Source organism: Melanaphis sacchari, unplaced genomic scaffold (genome assembly GCF_002803265.2).
Source record: "Melanaphis sacchari strain LSU unplaced genomic scaffold, SCAv2.0 Contig0_pilon_pilon, whole genome shotgun sequence".
NCBI lineage: Eukaryota > Metazoa > Arthropoda > Insecta > Hemiptera > Aphididae > Melanaphis > Melanaphis sacchari.
In genome coordinates this window covers 9,890,551-9,913,077 of record NW_020270366.1, presented here as the reverse complement: position 1 = coordinate 9,913,077, position 22,527 = coordinate 9,890,551, and the positions used below count along the sequence as shown (strand labels likewise).

The 22,527-nt window shown below is 30.9% G+C and overlaps 1 protein-coding gene across 2 annotated transcripts; it reads left to right on the top strand.

Annotated features, from left to right (window-relative positions):
• Positions 1-483: 483 nt before the first annotated feature.
• On the top strand, positions 484-20,592 carry LOC112600911 (neuroligin-4, Y-linked-like). 2 transcript variants are annotated; one of them, XM_025348265.1, is made up of 12 exons: positions 484-949; positions 11,862-12,056; positions 13,771-13,965; positions 14,238-14,523; positions 14,616-14,745; positions 14,812-15,039; positions 15,132-15,283; positions 15,363-15,463; positions 15,537-16,414; positions 16,482-16,826; positions 19,537-20,305; positions 20,467-20,592. In XM_025348265.1, the coding sequence occupies exons 1-11, from the start codon at positions 484-486 to the stop codon at positions 20,239-20,241; spliced, it is 3,681 nt and encodes a 1,226-aa protein (XP_025204050.1). In that variant the 3' UTR covers positions 20,242-20,305; positions 20,467-20,592. The 2 variants fall into 2 exon arrangements, with proteins under 2 accessions (XP_025204050.1, XP_025204058.1); XM_025348273.1 differs by having other exon boundaries at positions 19,537-20,379.
• Positions 20,593-22,527: the final 1,935 nt, after the last annotated feature.

Below are 22,527 nucleotides of genomic sequence, written 5' to 3'. Positions count from 1 at the left end.
TCGAATTTTCCACCGGCAACACGATCGGCATCGGACACCGACGTCATATTTGCCGTCGCGTCACACGAAAACCGTCGGTCTATTTATTTATTTATTTTAATGTGAGAAACACGTCGCGAGTATTTACGTTGGCAGGCCCGCCACCGCCCGAACGCTGCGGCCGCGTCCGGCGGGCGGAACATATTTTAAATAGCTCGGCGGCCGTGCGTATTGTGTACGCCGCGGCCGCGCGCGCGTGTCAGTGAGAGACTGAGCGCGAACACGTGTGCCCGTGTCCGTGTCCGTGTCCGTGTCCGTGTCCGCGTGCGTGCGCTGTGCTTAGCGACCGTTTGTAATATTATTGTAATATCGTAATGCGTGTGCGAAACGTCCGCGCGACAGCGTAATATCATACTCATCGGGTACCCGGGGGGCCGGCGTATATAGAGAACGGCGGTTGTGGTTCGTCGAGCAGCCATCGGGTTCGATGCGGCGACGGCCGTCATGGGCGGCGGCGGGACGGCGACGCTGGCCCTGGTCCTGGTGACTGCGGCCGTGGTGGCCGGCGGCGTCCGTCCCGAAGTGCTCGGCTACACCGACACGGTGTGGCTGGACCGGCAGGGCCCGCTCAAAGGGCTCATCACCACCGTCGGTGGCGGCGCCGAGCAGCGGCTGGACAGGGTCGAAGTGTACCTGGGCGTGCCGTACGCCGCGTCCCAAGAACGGTTCATGCCGCCCGGCGAGTCGCCCACGTGGTGCCCGAAGGCGGGCGACGGGTCGTTCGACCGGAGCCACTGCCGGCCGCTGCGGGCCGAGTACCTGAAGCCGGTGTGCCCGCAGCGGCCGCCCGACCTGCTGGTGGCCAACAAGCGGCTTTCGAACGTGCGGCAGAACTACCTGAAGCGGCTGACGCCGTATCTGGGCAACCAGAGTGAAGACTGTCTGTACCTGAACATATACGCACCGCACGGTAAGTCGTCGACGGTTCGCGAGCATTGGGTGCGGCCCGGCCGCGAAGTCCAGTCGGGATGTAGTGGTCGGTGATTAGAACTTAACGTCGTCGAGAGCATAACTGCGGTTCGCAAACGCGGTTGAATGTGGTTGTAAACTCTGTCCGTTTCCGTCGTAAAGCACTAAATAGTATAATAAACTCATAAATTCGTGTTTCATTTAAATGTTGAATATTTTAATACAGTAGAACCTCGGTAATCCCCGAACTAATTGGGACCGCGCGTAATTCGGATACGCAATTAATGTTCAGATACTGGAAATAAAAATAAAACACAATAAACAAATTTTTATAAAAACACAGTCAAATATTTTATATTGCATATTTATTGTTATTATTATTAATAATATTTTATTAAAATTACATATCTACATTGCATTATTAGAAATACATTACATACATAGAAACATAAATGTTATGTTTATTATGTTTTTTTGAAAAAATTATCGATACGACTATCGAATCCTTTAACGAGTTTTAACGTTCGGATACGTTAATTGTAGTTCGGATAATAGAGGGTTCGTATAACAGAGGTTCGGATAATCGAGGATCTATTGTACACGTATAACGGACATACATGCTTGTACAGTATAAATAACAATTATTGGGTTGGGCAACAAATTTAAATTTTAACAAAAATAATATATTATATAAACACGTATAACTTACTGTACAAGTATAATTAGTAACACGAAACCACAACTATATTGCAATATTAGTACTGATTCGCCCCCATACTATCAACAGTATCAACGACTTAATTTAAATGTTTATTATTTTTTTTAAATGATTATTTTTTTTGTGCAATTCATCTATTTCACAGCAAAATAATGGCGTTTCATTCATTTTTCTATCTACATATTACATAATTTGTGATTACCTTCAATAAAATTAATAAATATTCAGCATAATAAAAAATACCAATTTAAGTTTAATCCATTCTTCTATTCTGTAACTGCGCGTAAATATAACAGATCGCTGCATAAAATCATTGAAGTACGTTTTATGATACACACGTAATATAATATGTATTTGCTACTGTAAGTTCTTATTTTTCGGAATTTATGTTTAAATAATTATTCTACCATTTTTAGATTAAAGTGATCAAACACGTTTTTTATCATCATAATTGAATCATAGTTTTGAATATATATATATATGTGTGTGTGTGTGTGTGTATTATGAATTTTATTTTGTTTATTTCGATAAATTTTCATAATTCATAATAAATGATAACTGATGAGTATTCAATAATCAACACATTTCGACATTAATTATAACTTGGTGACTTGGTGTAATTTTTACGATTTTAATAAGCAACATCATTGATAATAAAAACGAATACACGTGTTTTCTATGAAAAATATTATATTTTTCATCATGATAAAATTATTTTAAATAATAACATCATTAATAACGTAGCGTACCTATTGATTCGCCAAACAGAATAGGACGTACATTTTTATAAAATAAAACATTTATTTACGTAAGTAATAATTTAATACGTTTTTTTCTAATCCAATAAATATTTTAATAATCAAATTTGAAAGAAAAATAATAAGTTACTGATATTTATATACTATACAAAATTATCATGCATTAAAGGATTACGCGCTAATTATATTTTACGATGATTTGATAAACTTTACCTAATTTTAAATTTATTTTTCTAACTCGACATAATATTATAATTGATTAGATTTGGATTAAAATACCTAATCATTATTTTCTCATATGCATAATATGTTATTTTCTTATAATACATTTAAAATAAATTTTGATATCGTTTATACCAACTTCGTTTATAATTCGTTTGGAGTGAACTATACAAAACATTGAACTTAACGTAGGTAAGTTAATACTTAATAGGTACATTAATATATATGCTATACGCGTACAAATAATTAATATTTATAATATGATGATGAAATAACACTGACAAGATGCATTATTGGGGTTAATGGAACCATACCACACGATGTCTGCTTCCGGTTTCTGATTACTTTTGAGGAGAATATGGTAACAAGGCTTGCAATGAAGTGTTTGTCTCAAAAACGACATTTTAATACCGAAACGCTTAAACGCGTAATAACGACTCGTTAAAAATAACTAGCTATATACATGTTGAATACAAATATTTCTATCGGTTACTTGTGTATTATAAATATCAAACATTATACTTAGTTTCACAGCAGTGATATCAATTTACACTTATTACAAATCCAACGAAAGTCAATTTCATCAAGTATTATCTAAATGAAAGCTGGTGTCACCAACACTGTACGCTGTACAGCAGCTTCTGCATCGCTCCACAATTAAAGTTATTTATTTAAATTTTAAATTCGTGAATATTATTTATTATTAGTTATTAGGTACTTAGTATTATATTAAATTATAATCATTTATTTATTTTTTTTGTTTATTAATGAATCAAATTCAAATATTTAAATACCTATTCCTAATTCGGTGAATTATTCTTAAATCTTATTTTCAGTTTTATTGTGGTTTATGCTTTATAGTTGTAAATTTCAGTAGTGAATACTGTTTTAAATTTTAGTATAATAGATATAATTCATAATAATATTATTAAAAAAAATATATATTTTAATTCTAATAAATAAAAGCAAGTGGAGAGACTTCCAAAAAATCAGCAATAGAAACTTTTATTAAAAATACACTTAATTTCTCAAGTTCTTAAATTTTGAAATTATTGTATGAAGAAAGAAACTAAAAATTGTAAATGCATTTATCATATATTAAGTGTTTTTTTTTGTTTTTTAAACTCAATGTATCCAAATAATAACAAGTGAATTATTACTTTAAGGAGGTGGGGTAAAAGGTAGTCGGTTAAGCATCTAAGCTTTATACCAAAGCGATCAAAACTTTAAATATGTATCTATTCGAACATGTTTATTATTATATTAAGTTCTCATCATCTTAAAATTTTAGCTTTTTAGTAAATATGTTTAGTTCATTACTTGAAAACATTATAAAACAACGTTTTTGAAGAAAAAATATGTTTTTTAACGTTAATATTTCTCTGAATAATGAGTATTTACAATTAAATGAATTACTGTAATGAATTAACCTAACCTAACCTAACCTAACCTACTTTTTCCATTTAAGTATTTCCTCGTGTTGTCACATCTTCATACACGGATATTGTATATTATTTTAACTTTAGATACGGCATTATAAGAATAAGAAAAATAAACAACAACATTGGTATCAGCAGAGATTAGCAATGATAACAAATGGTTTTACATGGGCCAAGATATATTGATTTTTCACATGGAAGTCTTAAAACAAATAATACATTTTCCTATTTAATGATATTATGTATTATTATTTTTCGAATTTTTCGAAGTTAATTCATAAACGCGCTTACGGGTATGATATAAGAACGAAATAATATATATAAATATTGTTAAACGAAGTAATAACAGTAATTTATTAGTTTATAACCAAATACGCTTTTTACTCTTGTTTGTGCTGCATTTAGACATTGAGCTGCAATATTCTTTAATCACAGTTTACAGATGATTCAGCATGACACCAGTTAAATTTTTAGAATTTCAATATAACAATATGTTAATTTACATAATATATGCATATAATCATATTATTCGTATCTATAAATATATACTTAAATTCCTTAGTGAATTTATAGAAAAAGTATAATAATTGTCTTTTCTAATTTTCTATACCTAATTAAGGGTATGTAGACAGAGATAAATGGTATTAAGTAGTAGAAGCAGCAAAGATCCTAAATGGACTGTAGAAACTAAAAAAAAAAAAATTATAAAAATTAGTAATCCAACAAACAGAAAGGAAACTCAAATGCTCCAATAAATAAGAAATATTTATACAAAATAGTAGTTACTTATACAACCCTAAGGTGTTAACTATTTACCTATATTATTTGCACTGCGTAAGATGGTAAATTAATTTATATTTACTTTATTCTAAAAATTCAAGATATTTTAATATGTTGTACATTATAATATAAATTAAATAATAATAATAAAATGAGGTCATTTGAAATAAGACGAAAACATATCGTCGCTATTGTACACATCATATGATGTAACAACCATAGATCGGTCAACGTATTTTTAGCATACATGATTTATATCAGATAGAACAGCAATATTTCATCCTATGTCTTTGCTTCCGGTTAAAAAAAATCCCCGTAACATATTTTCATTAAACATGTTTTCGACGTAAATTAACAACGTGTTCCTCTATCGTCTAAAACTTTGTAGCACAATGCAAGACACGATGTTTGGATGTCATTCAAATTCCGTAAACAAGTTAATTGAATATTTTTCGTAAACTGCGCTGGTTTTCGGAATTCTATTTTAACTTTACAGCTCTCAAATATTCATATGAGGAAGAGTCATAGAGACAAAAGCAACAATATTTAATAATTGTAAATTATTATTATATAGGTATATTCAAACCTCCATACCTCTTCACCGAAATTTCTTAAACATTTTAAAATAATTTTTAACACCCACTTAAATATTTTTAATCATAAGTGATTGTAATAAAGCTTATTTTTATTTAACTTTAAATCAAATATCGAAAAGTCAATTCAGCATTAACTAAAATTAGAATGTATTCATATTTTGAACCCTTTTCCCCAAAAATATCATCTACAAATGGCCTTGTATACATTTTATATCCTTAAACGAGTTTAATTTTAAGTTTATTGTGCTTAATTAATTTTCTTACAACTGGATTTCAACAGTCGAGACGATAATAAACAAGACAGTTAACAAATAATTATGTACAACTCGTCATTTAATATCCATGTAGATAGTAAATAATAATATAATTTGTTTAATGGGAGAAAATAATCGTAAAATATTCCAAGAATCAGAATTTAGCTTAAAATTTTCAAATATTTTTAGTGTAAAGAAGAATTGTTGTTTTCTAAAATATATTTTTTTCTTACTGTTTACTGTCAAACTGTATAATAGAATTTTTGGCATGTAATCGCGAAATGTATAAATTATAGTTTTAGTGTTCACTTTAGTTTTGAGATATTTTCATCGCCACATACTAACTACTACAGTTTGGATTAATGTCGTTTATACTGAAGTCTGAGATTTATGTAAATATTGGTTTAACGAGATGGCGTATCAGCTAAGTATTGTTCACGGACAAGGGTTTCTGAAAAGCAGTAATAATAATAGGCTGTGTCGAAAATTCTATACACCTTTAATACAATACGTTGCACAATATATATAATAATATTTAAATGATGTCGTCTTCAAAACGAATATATCACATCTCATATAGTTTGAAACGGAAAGACGCGTATTCGTTTCTCGACGTGAAAATAAAAGAGAGGACACCCTTATAGACACTATATGAAATTGAAAGCCGTCGTCGTGATCATCGTCACGTGTCTACTTAACTCATAATGACACCGGTAAACGACCTCACGAAAGCACACGTGGTGTCTTATATATAAATTCGAATAATCGCATAAAAAAAAAACTATTCTCTTCGCGTCGTTCCGGTCCTCCTTTCCTCACGTTGTTTCATTTTCCCGTCGGCGCATAGGCCCGCGACAGAGAAATATATACACGCGACGGTATACAGACGGAGAAAGAAAAATACGTATGTGTGGCTATACTGATACTAGTGCAGTTTATATATATATATGTATACACGGTGCACACATATAAATACCATGTCCTATGTGTAAAAATGTAATAAAAAGAACCCAGTAATTGCCCGGCGTGGACGTGTTGGCCCGGGTCCAAAGCGAGAATGAATACGCATCCGCGAGCACCCTATTACTATTTCAGTGTATATTTTAAATATTATGTGTAATTATTTTTAATATATCACTTCGTGAAACCACTACAATTTTGAATGTTTGGGGGCGAGGAAAGTTGTGACTGATGGTGTTACAGTTTAACTACGTGAATTTACGGGAAAGGCAGGATGCCATTGAGGTGAGTGATTAGGAAGACAAAGACAACTCGCTATTCGGACAAGTTCTTACTTTCGGGCAGTGTAGAGGAAGTGTATCATAATCATATAATACTGTAATTAAATACCTCATGATAACTACAGCACCCCGTGATCAAAACTTTTCTTATTATAATTATTGCATGAGTATATTTATTGTATAATATAATATTTTTATTTTGGAAGGTTAAATACGTGGTTTCCGTAATTTCTCCGCACTAAGAGGACGCTGCACTTCGTTCTTGCATATGTTGTCTCTATCTTATTAGTGAATAATACAACAAATTTTACGCTCAGGTTAAGAATCCACTTTACTTATTACTCTGTTATTTAATATTACGATAAAACACATGAAGGTTATAAACGACGTCCTACTAAGAATTAAGACGTCATTGATAAACCAACCGATCTGCCGGAAGAATTATATTTTAGCGTTTAGATGCTAATACAGAATATCATAATATTATATTACTTTATATTATTACAGAAAATGAACCATTTGTTATGATATACGATTAACAATAAAAATTAAAACATCCGTTAACCTTTTTCGACAAAAATCTTGAATATCTTTTTTTGGAACCCATTGCATATCCGCTATATATAATATGATATATATTTTAATCTAAAGATGCGTTTTTATGTGATGAGTGTACTCGTACAGTGTACACTGTCAACAGGATTCCGACCAAAACGGGTATAATATACTGCAAGTGTAATCGTATAAGTATATGTAATATGTTGGTATTTATGTGTAGGTACATAATATATAGGTACTGAATATCATATTATGTGTATTTTTGTATAACTTTTTAGGCGGCCAGATGTTATTCGTGGACCGAAATGGCTGCCGCGTTTTCAAACGTAGGCCGTCACTTAAATAACGTGTTTTGACGTCTGGAGAAAAAAAATAAACAGTAAAAATATCACTCATAAATTAGTACCTACATATAATTTTTTTCCATCAACGTCCTTTATTGAAAACAATTCATCGGTAATTCACTTACTTAATAATTTTAATTTTTTTGTTGTAATTCAAATATTAATTTATTTTTGTATCACAAAATGTTTAATGTTTTTACATTAAAAATGCATTAAATTATTTAAATATTACATAAAATAAAAATTAATTATTTAAGTAAAAGTAATATCATGAAAAAACAGTAGATAATACCCGATACTATAAATATTTAAAACAATTTACTATAGTTTATAGGTTAGGTAGGTAACTTATGTAAGTTTTTTTTTCATTTTTCGGATAATCAATAATTATAAGCTACGAAATCATTTTAATTTATTCTATCCCCTTTCACATTCTAACCAAGTTCACAATGTCTTATAGTTACGCACTTTTTGCAGACTTATGAATATAGTGTTAATAGTGTTACGGGTTATAAACTTATCAACGTTATGGGTCCACGAATCCAACCATGAGATCATAAATGTTCTATATTTATAGACTTTTTAAGCATTATAATAATCTACAGGTAAGATATTGTAAATATCATGACACCTATACATTATTTTAAATCATTTGATCAAATTAAAATGTAATAACGAATAGTTATCGAAAAATAAATAAGAAAATAAGAAATTATAAGAAAAAACATTATTATACTAATCAGTTAATATGGCTCACCCTGATTACACTACAATTACAATGTGAATCACAAAATAAATCTCATTCAGAGATATCATATGGTCAATATTAAGAAGAGGGGTGAAATAAAAAATAATGATTATTGCTGCTAAAAACATCGTCCTTATAACCCGATAAAAAACTGTACGCTTCGTATGATTTCTACGTTTATTAGCTATAATACATATTAAAAATGTACTGCAGACAAATACAATTTAAAAATTTAATTTATTTCATGCAAATAAAAAAACTAAACAACAAATATTGTAGCTGTTATGTTAGAGGAAGCAAAGCGAATAATAATACTATTAACTACAATGTTCTTTGAGGTGTTTATTAAAAAGAGCTAATTCATAAACCTTTGCTCAATCATCTTGCTTCTTAATCGAATAAACAATAACCAAAGTAACGATAAAAATAAATTAAAGCGAGGTATTAAATAATTAATTTACTTAAGCACCTAAATATAGTTTTATTAAAAACTTAAATAAAAGTATTTGTAGTCTAACATTCTACATATCTGAAAATAGAGTTGAGAAGCTATGTTCCGAAGTTCTACTTTAACAAGACGAGTGCAGCGTACAAAAAAAAAAAAAATTCTAATATGAGAGAAAATAAAAAAGTAAACAACGAGACATCATATGGGCCATTGTGGGGAGGGTTGCAGCTGTCACGCCCTAATGGCATGTCGGCTTAAATATCGAATGGAGCTACTCGACCACGAAGACAGGACACAAATATACACAAGAATAAGAGGGTTCGCTAGACAAGAAAAATAAATTGCAATTATGTACCACATTATTTTGAACTCTGTACATCGATTAACGTATCGATTAGGCATGCAATATAGGTACTCGATTAAATGATCAACACATGGTATGTAGTTTACATTCACTTATCAAAATTAACGGGAAGAGTCCACACGACATTTGTTCGTACACATGCAAACAATAGGCCTCGGAGATTCGACTCCGATAACACTAAACAGTATTTTGATCCCAAAAGAGATTTAGGTTGTCAAATACAAAGTCATAAATTATGGTAAAGCAAGCAACGTTTATTTTTTATACTAAGTCGTCTGTCGTCTGTTCCATTATTTTAACTGTCCGCATAAAAATTTTCAAACGAATATAATATTATTATCGAAACTTCGTCTTGTTTACCTTATACCTTTTGCCGAAAATATTTTCACACCGTTATACATTTTTTTTTTTGTAAACACACCACACGTATAATTACTGCTACTAAGTATATTACTGCTTTACTTAAACGTATTGCCAAAATACCATACGGTTTATCCGTGGCAACCTATTTATTTTTTTTTACTCTGTGTATATCTGTCATCGGCCACGTTCGCTGCGTCTCTTAAAATAATCACACCGTAACCTATAACTATTGCTGCACACGCAAAAACGCGATACCGACGAACTTTTTTCGTATAAATTACATCATTTTATGTATTGATGCCATATTATTAATATAAATTATTTGATATACACTTTGTTGGATTATTAAGACTACCGAAAAGCGAATGCGAAATTCATGTGCACGTATACCTATATATATATATATATATATATATCAATTATTGAACTAAATTATAGAATAATAAATACTGTAAGTTTATCCAACAGATATTCTATTAATACGTAAAACGTGAACGAAATACAGTTTCGCAATACAATAATTTGTTCAAGAGTTATAGATTATAAAATCAATGATAATGAAAAAAAATTTATAATTTAACTTTGTATTGTTATTGTTTAAAGGTATTGAGTGTCATGGAGATTTTTCGATTGTGTCTATGTTTAGTTGTAAAATATATAATCGCTAAATTATTAAAAGTAATGTATGATATTCTCTGCGCATATACAAACTCACTATAGATTTCTAATGCAATCGTATGTTTTATGTATACAAATAATAACTGCAATCAAGAGGTACAGTACAAAAACTACTGTATACGTATTATATTATTTATATCAATATAATTATGTATTTGTGTTAATGTTAATTCTTTATACAATTTACATTACGAGTACATATTATATCAACGTGATATACTTACCGTCATTTACTTATTTAATTTAATACCCACTTATAATTATTAAAAATCAAATCAGAATTAACACTGCAAATTTATTTAAGTAATTGATCTACAAATATATAAACAGTATAAAAAATGTGGAAGTGGATCCATACTATATAATACTTAATATAGTCTATTCGGATTTGTTTAAATCATACCAATAATTTAATAATTTATTAGAATACACATTTTATTTTTGAATATATGACAATATATTATAATATATAATATAACTAATAGTTCACAAAAATTTTCAAAATATGAAAGAAAAATGGATAATTATTGCCAATTTTTATTTTATAAACTTGTAATTTTTTTTTTAATGATTAGCACCTATGTGTTATATACATACGATATTCGTCTATACTCTATATATTTTATTTTTTATTTCTTTCTACTATACTTGTTTAAAAACCAACTTGATTGGTAATAGGCCAAATATTTATTTGGAAAAAAAATACGTAGGAGTGCGAGATAAATAGAGTAAAGAAAAACTACACGTCTGTAAGTTTGCCATTATACTCGTCAGTTAGCAGTGGTTGTGGATGGTGGTGGTATTCCCCACGCATATAACGAATTATTTAAAGCTCAATCGGAACGTAAAGCTAATGTTTACTCTACCACGTCGGTAAACAAAATAACACTGAGACAGCGTCAATCATTTATTCGAGTATCCTATAAAGTAGTATCCTCGTGGTTTGAATTAATAGCGATACTTGATAATAAAAAAATACAACAGTTGAAAATAGATAAATAAATATTTTAATAAACAATATTATTCATTTTTATTTTGAGTATAAATATCTTTTCAGATAACTATTCTCCTGATATTATTTTTACACACATGATTAGGAATTGTGATTAGTTACGCGTTTATTTCGTTGTTAAAAGTATGAAGATAGGATCTGTAACTAAAAAGTATTAATATTGTATTATTTATTAAGACAAATATACTAGAATTTACTTAAAGTTCAGACCAAAGAAATGGGGTTGAAAAAATCGTAATGCAATAATAATATTACCTACTTAAAAAGTTCGAACCATTTATAGAAAAACCAAGGCCATCATATATACACAACAATAGTTTAAGAATCTACTGTCGAATATACACCGTTGTTTATATTAAATACAATTTACATTGTACTATTATTTTATAGATCCAAAAAACGAAATGAACGATGAAATGGGAAAAGATTACAAAGCCACCACCAAGAAGACCAAGTACGCTGTGATAATGTTCATTCATGGGGAATCGTTTGAGTGGAACTCTGGCAACCCATACGACGGTTCCGTGCTGGCCAGCTACGGAAAAGTTATTTTTATTACAATTAACTACCGTGTGGGCGTTTTAGGTAAGTCCTCTATCTTGTGGATAATATAATTAACCTGTTACCGCGTTCGTACGTATAACTGGTCGTAGCAGGCCTTATGCTAAGGATACTTATTACTTACCCATAGCCAAAGAAGAATGTTGTAAATTTAATACTCTGAAAGGTTAATATGTAGTAAAGATACTTTTTAATATAATAATAGTGTTTATTATTTTGATATTTTACGACATTATTGGATGGGAATATGAAACTGTTGGAATTTCAAATCTTCAATTTTACATTAGTCACAAAAATCCTAAAACTATTACCATTGTTCTGAAGAAAAAACAAAATAGTACGTTAACATACTCATATTCCTCTTCTGTCTCGTATCAAATCGTTATCAAAAAGGTATTTTTTCAGTTCTATACAAATTAAATCATATATAAGATTCAAAATCACTGAAGAGTATTTAAACTTTTCCTCAATTTTAACAGTCAAATAAGATTTAATCAACAAATTAAATCATGAAGATGTTATCAATGTATTTTTCAATCAAAAAGCTCGACATAATAAGACTAAGTATTTGAGAATAAATTACTTTATTTTATTTTATTTTTTTTTTTTTTTTTGATGTGTAAACATCTATGCTATCGGTTTGTAGTACGACCTTCTTGGAGAATCGAGCGTCAGGCGTAAGTCATGTAGATGTGACTGCTTGAGTGTGTGTGTTAGGCTATTGCGCACGGTATTCGCACAGGCTACCCAACATACATAATATAATATAAAATAATAATATAATATAATATATATAATATTATATATATTGAGATACGCCGGTTTCTATAGAAATTATATTATTTGTTTATCGGAGTTACGACTAATGTGTATCAATTAACAGCGGTTTCTCGAAAGAAAACACACTTAAATATTATGATTATAATACCAATCGATGCGCATTTTTTTTTGCCATTGAATGACATGAAAAAATGAAATTTTAATTTTTGGGAGTTACGCCGTTTGCTAAATAAGCTGACAATATATAATATATCATAATTAATAATACGAGTATATAATAATATATAATAAATAATTATAATATATATAAATTATATATAATAATAATAAAAAAAAAATATATAAATAAAAATAAAAAAGTTAAATATAAATTTTAAAGAGAACGCGATCTTGTATGATTATTGTTACCTTATTATACAAAAAACCAAATCATATATTTTTTTTAAACGTTATTTATTAGATTATTATTAAATTATTAAGAAGTATAAAATTTATTTAACAGACATTTATTAAATTATTAATCATTAATTTATCGTACGTTTTATCTAACTATGTATTTCGTCCACTGAGCCGTAGATAATGTAGAAATAACTCGGGTAATTAACTAAACGTCTTATAAATAATATTTTTATTTTATCCAATAGGTATGGGTAGTTTTCATCATCTGAATAATGTATACATTATTTGCCTTTCGTACAATACTCGTAAGTCGTAATACACATAATGAAGAATAAAGTCTAAAGATAATAGGTCTACATATCTATAGCATATATCCGGTATTCCAGTGTCCAGTCCCTACAGTAGATTCTTTTTTTTTTATTATTACCTGTGTTGTTTATAACTAGAACACCAGATTGATATTACACATATACTTCTTAAATGTGTAATACATATATATTATTCATAATAATATTATTACTGTTAATATTACAATATTTTATCGAATATGTTAATTTAGGTTTTTTAAAGTCCAATGGTGGAGACACTCCGGCCAGTAATTTCGGCCTGTTGGACCAAATGGCCGCCTTAGAATGGATCAAGAATAACATACAAGCATTTGGCGGTAACCCAAATGCGGTTACAGTGATGGGACACGGCACCGGTGCAGCTTGCGCAAATTTTCTAATGATGGCGCCACCAGTCAATAACAATAGTGAGTACCTACCACGCATTTACACAATAAACAAAATAACGAATAGATAAAATATTTTTTTAAACAACGCATATCCGCTGTAATAGTAATAGGGAAAAAGAGATATAGGAACCAATATTACACATACTAAAATAACACCATTGATTTCATGATAAAACTTATACTATACTGCTTTAATGCTGTCGTTTTGTTATCTTCTAACGTTTGACAACGGTAAAATGTATATATTTAATTGTTATAAATGAGCTAGATTTTTGTATTAATCCCGCCAGATTTATTCCAAAGAGCTATACTGATGAGCGGTTCTGCGTTGTCCGATTGGGCGTTGGTGAAAAATCCCATCATGAACACCATACAAGTTGGACAATCGTTGAATTGCGAGCCAGGTGGCAATGAGAAGTTTTTTGACTGCTTACGAAGAAAGCGGTTTACAGATTTAGTGTCAATCAAGATGTACTTACCACCGTTTGTCACCGTGTTCGGCCCGATGGTAGATGGCGTAATGATTACCAACGAACCCTTGCCATTATTAAAAGAGCACAAGAATCTAATGAAAAAGTATATATAATATTAACACAGACGACCAAATTATAATTAAACTATTAATTTACATAAAACGTGTTTACGTTTTTAATCAATTTAATTTTCAGTTATAAAATCCTAGCCGGTGTCACGGAATACGAAAGTTACCACTTGTTGGACAGCGTGTCATTAATGCATGGTATGTTAGAAAACGAACAACACAAAATGTTGTTGGATTACATGAAAGCGAAATTTGAAGTAAGCAATTATTTTTCTTTGTCCTCCATATATTGTATATGTATAATGATTATTTTTTTTTCAAAGCTTTTTCCAGATCTTACTCTTACGTCTACTTTAGCTCAGTACACTGACCGTGATCGAACGTGGTCTTCGTCTGGAGCTCTGGAAAATCGCGATATCTTGCTGGATATTTTAAGTGATGCCATGGTTTTAGCACCTTTAACTCAGCTTGCTGAAATCCAGTCAGAGGTCAACGAAAACACGTACTTTTACGTTTTTACTCATAGAAGTACTTTTAGTGAATACGACGTGGTAAAAAACCATTCTAAATGATATCTAAAATAAACTATTTAACAACTATGTCACTGTATAATTTACAATATTATTTTTTTATTATATTATAGGTGAAAAAAAGTATAAACGGCGAAGATTTACCGTACGCTTTAGGTGTGCCATTGGGTGGTAATACAATTCATCTTAAAACTCAATATGATCAAAAGGAAAAAAGATTATCAGAGATGATAATGACTCATTGGAGTAATTTTGCTAAAACAGGGTAAAATAAATTGACTTTTATATTTTCATTAGATATTTTTAATTAATAACTGACAAAAAAAAAATTTATATATACTCAGAGACCCAAATTTTTCGAAAAAATCATATCAAAACGATTTCAAAACGAATAATGTACGTTGGCCGAAATATAATACTGCGAATCGTGCTTACCTGGAACTAAGTCAGTTGATACATTATATAGGTAATAATCAAATGGTTTAATTAATATGATTGTTGTATTTAAACGGTTTTAGATTTAACTAATCGACAAAGAGTGAATTATAGAACGAGTAAGTGTAAATTTTGGAACGTAGATCTACCACAAAGGATCGAAGATAAACGACAAAAAGACGCCGAACAGTCTAAGCCGTACTCTTCATTACCTGCGATACCTAAAGAACCTCAACAACCTCCATGGATTGATCGCGAACCTATATTCAGTTTGCCCACATTGATGCCAGACGACCCAATGCCGAAGCCCGGTGAGTTCCCGGAAGAACCAAACCCTGGCGAAGAGCCTTCAGCTGAACCATCCGATAAAAAAACTCAAGAGACTGTAGAAGCGTCGTCTTCCGTAGTCGTGTCTCTAATCATTATCATCGGGATACTTTTTCTGTTGGTCAACATCTGCGCATTTGGGGGAATTTATTACCAAAGAGATAAGTTAAGAGTTCGCGAACGTTTGTTCAACAACCGGTTTAGATGCAACGGTGCAAATACGAGCCGGACGTTTGACGACGATAACGATGACGATCAAGACGATGTTTACATGAAAACCACTGTAGAAGAACCAGAAATAGCTAACGTACACAAGTTCAACAAGAACCAACAGTACGATTCAGTTGCGTTGGCCAGTGTAAAACCCGAAGCCATTGGTGGTAAACGGTTGGGTAAGTGGGCGGAGATTTCAAGGCAAAGGAGTAGTAGCACGATAACTATGGATCCACACACTAGAGTCAAGGAATGGATTAACACGGAGATCATACAACGATATTCCCCTAAGATTTTGCGGAGACAGCGAAGGGAGGAAAAGAAAAGGCAGCTGGTGTGTGCTGAGGACCCGTCGGTGATTGCTGACAAAACATCTGAAATAACAGACGTTAATAAAACAGCTGAAAAGTCTAGAAATAAAGTAATTTATCACACTGTATTTAATTTTTTTCTAAATATCGATTTAATAAGTATTTTTGTCTTCTTAGGTTTCTGTCGGTATTGACGCCACACCGGCCGCCCGAACGATTAGCGTATTAAAGCAAACACCCATAGAGTTGACAAAATCCATGGATACAATGGGTCACTTGGAAAGAGTAGAAATAAAATCATCGCTATCATTGGGCTCGATAAACAAAAAAACTTTAGCCAGAAGCGACGCAATTAACGACTGTGACGACTTGATGTCTTCGCAAGACACGTTGCACAAGAGTTCCACTAGCATTCAATTAAAACCCGCTGTGAAAGAGAAGAGACCCGGCATTAAGGTTACTCATGGATACTCAAAATCAGAACCGGCGCGAGATATCCCAAAAGAACCTGTTTATACCCAAGTTAGTATAACACAAAAAAATGTCCCATAAACATCGAAAGTGTTATGAAAACTTCTATTACTCTTACAGCCCCGCCAAAATATTTATCTATAATTGAATGTTTTATTTGAGTTTATAAAATATCAATACAATCATCAATGTCATAACGAATTCAAATATTTTTTTTAAATTTATATTTGATTAATACAAATTCGTACAATTTGCATTAAATAAGTGCATGTTGGTAAAAAAACAGTCGGGATCAAATCTCCTCAACTGTTTCCGTATAAATATTGGATATATATCAAAGGGCAAATGTAAACTGGGCCCACGATTACCTTTTTTGTTGTAAACTCGGCTCCAAAAATTTTAGGTGATAAATTAGGTAGAATGTAAACTCGGCTCGGAAATTTCAGATGATAAAAATATCCGTTGTAATCTCGGCCCGATAATATTTAGGCTATTTAGCGATAAAATATTGCAATAAGCACGACATAATTTAACCAGCAACTAATAAATAACGTATCTAAACGTATCTAACCAATGTTAAAATATATTTAAACATTGATACAAATAATTTCATTTTTGTGTTGGACTTTTGAAACGACGTTTCACTCGTATCAGTAGTGTTTTTACAATCGTAACGATGGCACGCATAGTTGAATCCCAACGTGGACAACCACTTTTAGTCTTAGAACATTTTAAATATTCTAAAGTAACTCGTCCGTTAGCTTCAGGGGAAATTAAATGGCGATGTATAAACCGCAAATGTACAGCTTTTTTAAAAACATTTGGAATAAATAATGATTTTACGGAGAAAAATGATAATCATTTGCATGAACCTATCAGCGACCAAGTACTTCAACGACAATGTGTTACCACCGAGGCCAAACGTAAAGCAACTGAGGATATCTGTACTAGGCCAAATAAAATCTTTTGTAGTGCAGTAAACAATGTACCTGACGTGCAAGATCTGCAAGTAACTGATATTCGGTATGTTAAGAGGAATATGTACAACGCTAGAAGAAAATCAATGCCTGCACTACCAAAATCGATCGACGAAGTACACGAGGTATTAGAAAGTATGGAAATAGTAACAAATAGAAGTACAAATTTTTTATTAATTAATAATAAGCTAGAAAAAATTATTATTTTTAGCTGTGATACAAATTTAAAAACGCTTTGCACATCAAAATATATATATATTGACGGAACGTTCTCATACTGTACTAAGTTTTTTAAACAAATGTTTACAATACATGGTCATATAAATGGTCATTACATACCACTTGTTTTTTGTTTATTAACTGGAAAAACTACAAATACATATATTTCATGTTTAAAACACGTTGTTGAAAAATGTAGCATTATTAATTGTGAGTTTAAACCAATTGCCGTTATCAGTGACTTTGAAAAAGCTATTCATCACGCTTGTAACTTTATTTGGCCAAACATTAAAATATATGGATGCCGATTCCACATAACACAAGCTTGGTATAGAAATATACAACAAAATGGATTAAGTGTAGACTACAAAACAAAAGATTCAGAAATAAGCAAATGGTTGATTAATTGTTATGGATTAGTGTTCTTAGAGCCAGAAAATGTTTCAGACTTTTTTATTTTTACTTTAATGGAATTGAAACCTGATGATTATCGAGTTACTAAATTTGCAGATTATTTAGTCGATACATACGTACATAGGAGAAGATGCTATGTTTCCACCTGATATGTGGGCCTGTGCATCAGTTGATACGTGTTTAACAACTAATGCATGTGAATCATTCCATGCGCATTTTAATTCAAGTTTCAATTCCACTCACCCCAATATATATGCCGTCATTGCAAAATTAAAAGAAATACAAACAGAAACGTACTTTAAAATCAACAGTCTAGATGCTCCATTTAAATTTCAGAATACAAAAACTAAAAAAAAAAAAGAACTCTTAGAAAAAATACTTAAAAAATATAAAAATAACGAAATATCGATGAGTGAATATGTCAAACACATGGCTTTTTACTTTAAAAAATAGATTTATACATTTTTACTACAATTTTTGACTTATATTTATATACTAATTTTTTACATTTACAAATACATTTATACATTTTTTTACATTTATATAACAAATTTTATACTATACATAATCATATGAAATGAAAATAATTTTTGGAGGATAATGAGAATCGCCTCCTCGTGGTGTCCTCTGGGTAATGCTAAATGGTTCTGAAAAATATTATAAGAAAATTACGTCGGGCCGAGTTTACACCTAAATTATTTTTACCTGAAAAAAACCCGGGCCGAGTTTACAATAGACCTTTTCAAAATTTTATTTCCTCGGGCCGAGTTTACAATCGCCCATATCAAAATATAAAATAATACTATATGGTACAAAATGTATAGGTACCAACTCCGATTTTTATCAGTAAACTGTATACTAATAATTTGTACAGGTACCTATTAATTACGTACCTATGTGAAATTACCCTCCCCCCATATTGACAAAATCTAACATGACCGATTGTAAGTTAAAGATCTTTAGGAAAGGCCTGACTTACAAATTCCGAAAATTAACTTACAAATACTTACGAATGAAGATTTTTAACTTACAATCAGTCCTGTTAGATTTTGTCGATATAGGTGGCTAACTTCACACACGTCTGTTAATTAGATATACTATTACTATATTTGTTGTAAAATTCGAAAATTCTAACAGATTTGGTTTATTAGGTAAGCAAACCGAAGACGTTGGCCGTGACTTCATCGAAAAACGCAAGCTTCGATTCGAGCTCACACTACGAAGATGTAAATGTTACTTCCAAAGAATACGCGATAAACGGCGGCGGCAGCGCTGTCGACTGTTGTTCGGATGGCGGTAGCGGTGGTAGCGTTCGCCGGATAAAATACCCAAAAGTATTGCCGGACTTTCCGGGACAAAGCGGTCCCGGTCCCGAGCGTAGGCTGTCGTTACCTCCACCATTGGCGGGCATACCCGAGGGGTCCGGGAAAATACCTCCACCGCCGCCGCCCAGGGTGTCGTCGACGCTGGGTAGGAAGAAGGATAAGACGGACGCCATGACCGTCCCGGGACAGTTCAACAGACAACCGAAACAGGAAACCATACCCGAGGAACATAAATCTCTGGTGGTACCCTGTGTACCCAACAAGGTTTGTCCCGCGGTGCAGGCTACGACAGCAACGTCGTTAACGGTCAAAAAACCCGCTGAACCTAGGATTGTCATCAAAGCCAACTCGGTACAGCAGCACTCACAGCACCAGCAACCGCAACACTTACAGCAGCAGCACCAGCAAAAGCAGCCCAAAAGGACAAACATACCGCGCGTAGTACATCCGCAAAACAGCGACAGGAACAACAAAACTACTGCAGTCGGAACCGAAACTGACACAGGCACGATTAAGAAGAAGAAGAAATGAACTGCAGACGCACCATATTATTTCCTAAAAAACTACAAGTGTGTGTCGTGAACCATATTAGCATGTACGTTCGATCATATTATATTATTTAAACATTAACGACACGCTTTTCGTCGTTTTATGTGTATATATGTTTGTGTAAGTGTATGTATTTGTATGCTAGATATGTTTTATGATTACGTTATACATAGTGTTGATATTTATTGTATATCTTTTTTTTTATAGAATTCGTAACACTGAGAAAATTTTTTCTTCAAACGCCATACCTACCTTGGTCAGATTTTTAACATGACGTTAGAAAAAAACCATTTATATATCATACATATATAAAATATACTCTGAATATTATTACGAGTATTGTATATTATTTTTTTCTTTATATTTATATATATTCTTAATTACGTGACTTAACGTTAGTTGAACTACAATCGAATTATTACATAGTTATAACTAATAAGTAATTTCCACTATTGGATTAGACAAATATTTTTTTAATTTTTTTTTATTTTAAACAACGGTGCTTGTGATGTGAATTTATTCGTACCTATACCTACAACTCGTATTTGATTACATTTTTCATATGTTTATTCTTATACGATGGAAACTTGAACAGAGTATAGATACTTCGTTTTTTTTTACCTTTAAATATAAGATACTAGAAACATTTTTTTTTTTTTTTTAATGTTTTCTTAGTAAAATTACTAAAATATACATGGCGTTCCACAAAGACTAAACTGTTTTTGATTATTTATACATTACTATTGACTAGAAATAAAATCGAATATATTATACGTTACAGAATACTCAAAAAAATGTTCTTCGTACAGAAAATAGGTACCTACATTACTATACATGACAGATATTTTTATATGACAAACCATACATTGTACTATGTTGTAACATCATTATCAATTAGATTTTAAACAATAACTAATAAGCAATTCATTCTAAAAATAAATTACATAAATTTCTTATAAGTAGTTATATTTTAATATTAATTCGTGTATGTTTACTAGCTGTTATTGACTTGTAAATCAATGTCACCGATAGGCGTTAATAGATTTGAGGCATAAACAGCTTAAAATTAATGTATATAATATTTTGAATACATATTTCATTATTGATGGTCAACACGAAATGGTATTTTAAATTAATATTATTGGAATAATTTATAACAAAATAGATAATTATAATCGTTAATCTATGATGAAATATCCAGTTTTGTCAACATGTATTGTACTTATACACGTGTAATAAAAAATTGTGCAAATATAATTTTGATATTTTCAATCTGCAATATGAACAAATTATGAGGAACCTTATAATAAATTATTAATTTTTTTTCAAAAATAAACATCTTCACACATTCAACCAAAATAAGAATAAAATAAATTTACAGAGAATATTTTTTTTTCATTTATTTGAACATATACAATCTGAATTGGTAATTACAATGAACATATTTGCGAAAAAAGAAAAATAATAGACAGTGAATGTTAACAATTAAAAACTATTAAAATATCCATCATTGGCATCATTTCAATTTATTTGTTTGTAAATCTTAATACTTTCATTATATCAATTGTCGTGTTCTTTTTGCTAATTTTCGTATTATATATTATACTTAAATTATTTTATTTTTGAACTATTGATAGGTACCTTTACATGGTATTTACACAGTGATAATGGATAGTTTAATTACTTTAATTTAATTATTTACACAATTTCAGTACTGAAATATTTATGAATTATAAATAATAAATATTTTAAAATATAAAAATTTCAAATATATGATTAATTCCTATTATGATTTATAATAATATGGTATACTGATCGTAGCTGAAACAAATGCGGAATTATTTAATTATCAATACACTACTGCGTAAACATCCAAAAAAGTGTATTGTATTTTTTCAAAAACAGAGTTTTATTCTACTACAACTCTTTAGTTCATAATGTTCTGATGAATTTAACACCGAGTCTTGAATCTTGATATCGACCAAATTTATGTTGAAGTTTATCATTATATATTATATTATATTACATTATATAATTGTAAAATATTTAATACCCTACTATGTACGCTATAATACTATATACATCAATAAAAATATTGATAAAAACATTGTGTGTATAAACTATAAATATTTAAAATTATATATTATTTTACAAATGTATCTACATACTTCTACTTTGAGGCTCATGCAAGCATAAAATAATACCCGGCGTTTAGTTCAGACAAAATGTGTACATTACTGAAGTGTTATAACTGATAACTGATAAGTA

Coding starts and splice junctions, on each gene's coding strand:
- LOC112600911 (XM_025348265.1), top strand. CDS start 484: ATGGGCGGCGGCGGGACGGCGACGCTGGCCCTGGTCCTGGTGACTGCG. Junction 12,057..13,770: donor CTACCGTGTGGGCGTTTTAG/GTAAGTCCTCTA, acceptor ATGTTAATTTAG/GTTTTTTAAAGTCCAATGGT. Junction 14,524..14,615: donor CACAAGAATCTAATGAAAAA/GTATATATAATA, acceptor TTTAATTTTCAG/TTATAAAATCCTAGCCGGTG.